This window comes from Odontomachus brunneus, unplaced genomic scaffold (assembly GCF_010583005.1).
Source record: "Odontomachus brunneus isolate Ranch 3 - 2012 unplaced genomic scaffold, Obru_v1 Obru_scaffold_192, whole genome shotgun sequence".
NCBI classification, from domain to species: domain Eukaryota; kingdom Metazoa; phylum Arthropoda; class Insecta; order Hymenoptera; family Formicidae; genus Odontomachus; species Odontomachus brunneus.
In genome coordinates this window covers 604,125-607,956 of record NW_022639642.1, presented here as the reverse complement: position 1 = coordinate 607,956, position 3,832 = coordinate 604,125, and the positions used below count along the sequence as shown (strand labels likewise).

General features: G+C 31.1%; 1 protein-coding gene across 1 annotated transcript in view; it reads right to left on the bottom strand.

The window, feature by feature from the left end:
• Positions 1-918: 918 nt before the first annotated feature.
• The window catches only part of LOC116851804 (piwi-like protein Siwi), a 19,061-nt gene continuing 16,147 nt past the window's right edge, over positions 919-3,832 (bottom strand). The window contains exons 10-11 of the mRNA XM_032831616.1: positions 2,783-3,191; positions 919-2,190 (exon numbers count right to left, since the gene is read on the bottom strand). Coding sequence (XP_032687507.1) covers positions 1,550-2,190; positions 2,783-3,191 — 1,050 coding nt within the window. The 3' untranslated portion in view covers positions 919-1,549. The remainder of the gene's footprint in view (positions 2,191-2,782; positions 3,192-3,832) is intronic.

The following is a 3,832-nucleotide window of genomic DNA, read 5'->3' as shown; positions in this document are numbered from 1 at the left end:
ATATATATATATATATATATATATATATATATATATATATATACAGGGTGTCCAGTAACTGATCGAGCAACCGCCGTGTACGGGTTCAAGAACGGATCAAAATAACCATAAAAGTTATATATCATTTTGAAATTTTCTCAATATTTATTCTGTAATTAATTAAACGTATAAACGAATGAGCTCACGAGAAGCGGTAGGACAGGCTCTGTGTGTAAAAGAAATGGCTTACCCCTCTTAGCAACGATAAGTAAACAACTGATTTCGAGGCGAAGTAACAAGCGACACGTATACGTTACTCCGAAAATACGTCTCGAAATCAGCTATTTACTTATCGTTGCTAAGAGGTAAGTCATTTCTTTTACATACAGAGCATGTTCTACCGCTTCTCGTGAGCTCATTTATACATTTTGATTATTATACGTTTATACATTTTAATTAATTACGGAATAAATATTGAGAAAATTTCAAAATGATATATAACTTTTATGATTATTTTGAGCTATATATATATATATATATATATATATATATATATATATATATCGATATAATACAATTTGACACACAATTTAAAAGGTTATTCATATGTGATGCAATTTTATTTATAGAATTTATATATCAAATTAGACATTACATATGTTTCAGTAATCAAATAGTACTGCTTCATAATTACAATGAATATTCTATAAATAACATCTAGCATATAGATAACATTTTTTAACTCTTTACAATAAATTGTATCAAATATACTGTTACGTTATCGTCAAATAATGATCTTTAAGTATTTGCGATAATTTGATCTTACACAAAATTTTTTCTTTTACTTAAAAATTCTATTTTTAGAGCATCATTCTTTCTTACTTAAGAATAAACAAAATAAACGTACATATTGCTCAATGGATCTTAGCTTTTTTATGATTTTTATAGTTTATACTCTTTTTATACTTGTTCTTTGCGGCTAACCAGATAATATCGCAGACATTTTGGTTAATATAAAAATAGATTATTTATCTCAATTGGATAAAGTTAATATGTTATTCGATTCATTATCTTGCTGTTGTATTATAAGTGCATATGTACTTAATAATCAAATGTATTCTTATTAAAATGTATAATTATAAAAGTTATGTGCATTCATGTCAATGCATATTACGCCGCCAATAATTGAACTTTTCATTTATTTAAGATGTGTAACAAAACTGAAATAATCGTGGCCTTTTCCTACCAAATTTTGTCATATCGTTATAAGAATTGTTAGTATAGATTATCGATTAACTTGAGCACAAATTTGTTATTGCATTATTAGTAACTAAAATGTTACTTATATTAAAGCGGAAAATGTATAAACTTAAAAATAATCGAAATGTTAGCGATATTCGAATAATCGAAATATCTGTGATTTATCACATATCAATTACTGATCGCGTTTTCTATCAGGAATAAAAAAAAACTAAAATTGCAAAAAATAAATTTTTTGCATGCGACGTATGAAAATATAAAAATAAACGCAAAAGATATTTAAAGAAAAATAAAAATAGAATGTGAACGATTACAAGAAAAACAACGTATTTTCCAATTGTGAGTTTGGTGGCTGATGAATGAATTTACTTACTAAGAATGCTAATTTGTGAGCATAGTGGCAAGGAGCCGGTACTCGGACAGTGTTTGAACAATTGTAGTACATATGGGTTAACTTATATGTGAGACGTTGCATCTTATCCGGATCCAAGCCAATATTATCATAAATAACGTTATACGAAGTGGGTGTTATTGTGCCCTGTCTCACTTGCTGCGACACGACAAAGAAGTCATATCTGATGGGACAAGTGATGACATCATCGACCACCGTACCTGTCGGTGGATTCGTATTGTTCCAGAAGAATCTGGTATTGAGACGCTTTGTCACAACCACGAATGACATTCTATACTTTTCACCACCATATAGGTCGTTCAATTTCTTGCGTAAATCCACGACTTCTTGCTCCATTACCTGCGTCAATTGGCCCTCGCCAACGCCGTCGCGATAAATCAAAATGCGCGCGGGCAAACTTTTGTTGTGCGCGCGATACGCTACCGCAGCCTTATGGATGTTTACGGCAAATGTACGTGATAGTTCATTACCGTCCATATGTGCGGTAGTTGTGCTGTAATATTTTGTGAGACTTTTGTCTAAGGACGCCACCATTGCGCCTGTAACAAATTATTAATTTATATGTAATAATATTGTATAAAGCGGTATTTATTTATTTACTAGATATACAAAACAAGTCTTAAATATTTAAAGTTATTAATTTTGAATCTTTGTATGCATCCTCCTAGCGCACTGCTCTTATTAATCTTTTCTTATATATTTGACGAATTATTAATTCAGACAGTATAAGATCTCCTGAGGACATCCTAAGGACGTCCTGAGGATGAAGAAATGTCCTCAGGACTTCTTCAGGATGTACTCTGGATGTCCCCTGGACATCTGTGCTGTTAGGGAATATTACAAAAGAGAGTAGATGTGCGTTTAATGATAAAAATACATTACTTAATATAATAACATTCTGCACTACACACAACGCACTTGTAAAAAGATTATACTTTCAAAATTCCCTCGTTCTTTTTATTTTTATAAAAGTATAAATTTTTTTAGGTCGACTTTGAACATATTGACAAACTATAATAAAAAATAACTTTAAACGAATAAGCCAGTAAAGAATAATATTTAGATAATACAGACAACTTAGATAACAAAAAATAATTTTGCGATATGTATGAACGAATTCGGAATACTTACCGAAATCTTTGCCCGGATTTGCTGTATCGTGGCAAACATCGAATCCAATAACCATTAATCCTTCTATTGGAACTTCTATGCGCCATGGTGCTCCGCCTAACTTACAGTTCATCTGTATCGCTACTTTCGTAGCGATAGATTTGACGTTCTTATGTATCAAATTCTTTTGCAAATAGACTTGTGACGGTACAGGTCGATCCACACAGCATTTCTTTTTAATCGCCGAATAACGATCTATGCGATTATTTTGTACTATGCAAAATATTAATTGCGGTATTTGCTTGGATAAAATTTCTTCGAGAAATTCGCTATATCCACTTGGCCTGTCGTCTCGAATAGTAAGTATTTTAGGCTGCTCCACGTGGAATGATATTCCCCGTGATACTTTCAACAGCATGTCTATAAAATTCTGAAATAAATATTGTAGATCAAAATATGGAAAACTATATAAATATATTTGTTTAATTAGAATTCGCAATGTGACATTGTATGTACGATATACAATATAGCTTGTTTATATATTGCTATATTGTATAATACGATGTACAATGAGCGCGAGTCCATATGGGTAACGCTCGCGGGCGTCATTCTATTTTTGTTGCTCATTGGATGTTAAATAGAGTTAGTATGACGCTCGCGAGCGTTGCGAGTATGTAACGGAACGCGTCTAATATAGCAATATATAAACGAGTGAAAGATTATATATATATATATATAAATATAAATATATATATTTATAAAACCTTTATTATATATATAAAAGATTACACACACACACACACACACACACACACACATAATATATACAGGGTGAATATTATATACCGGAACACCTGAATATCTCGAAAACAAAGCGTTGTATAAAACAATGTTAAATACAAAAGTTGTAGGGTTTAAAAAGATCTATTTTATGATATTAGCAGTTTGACCTTGAGTTGCGTCATAAAGATCAGGTCAAGGTCACAATGATGTTTTTAAATGGATACCCCCATTTTTTATTGTATATTCTTGTAGCTTATCTCGAGAGCTTTCCAAAACACTATACTTAAG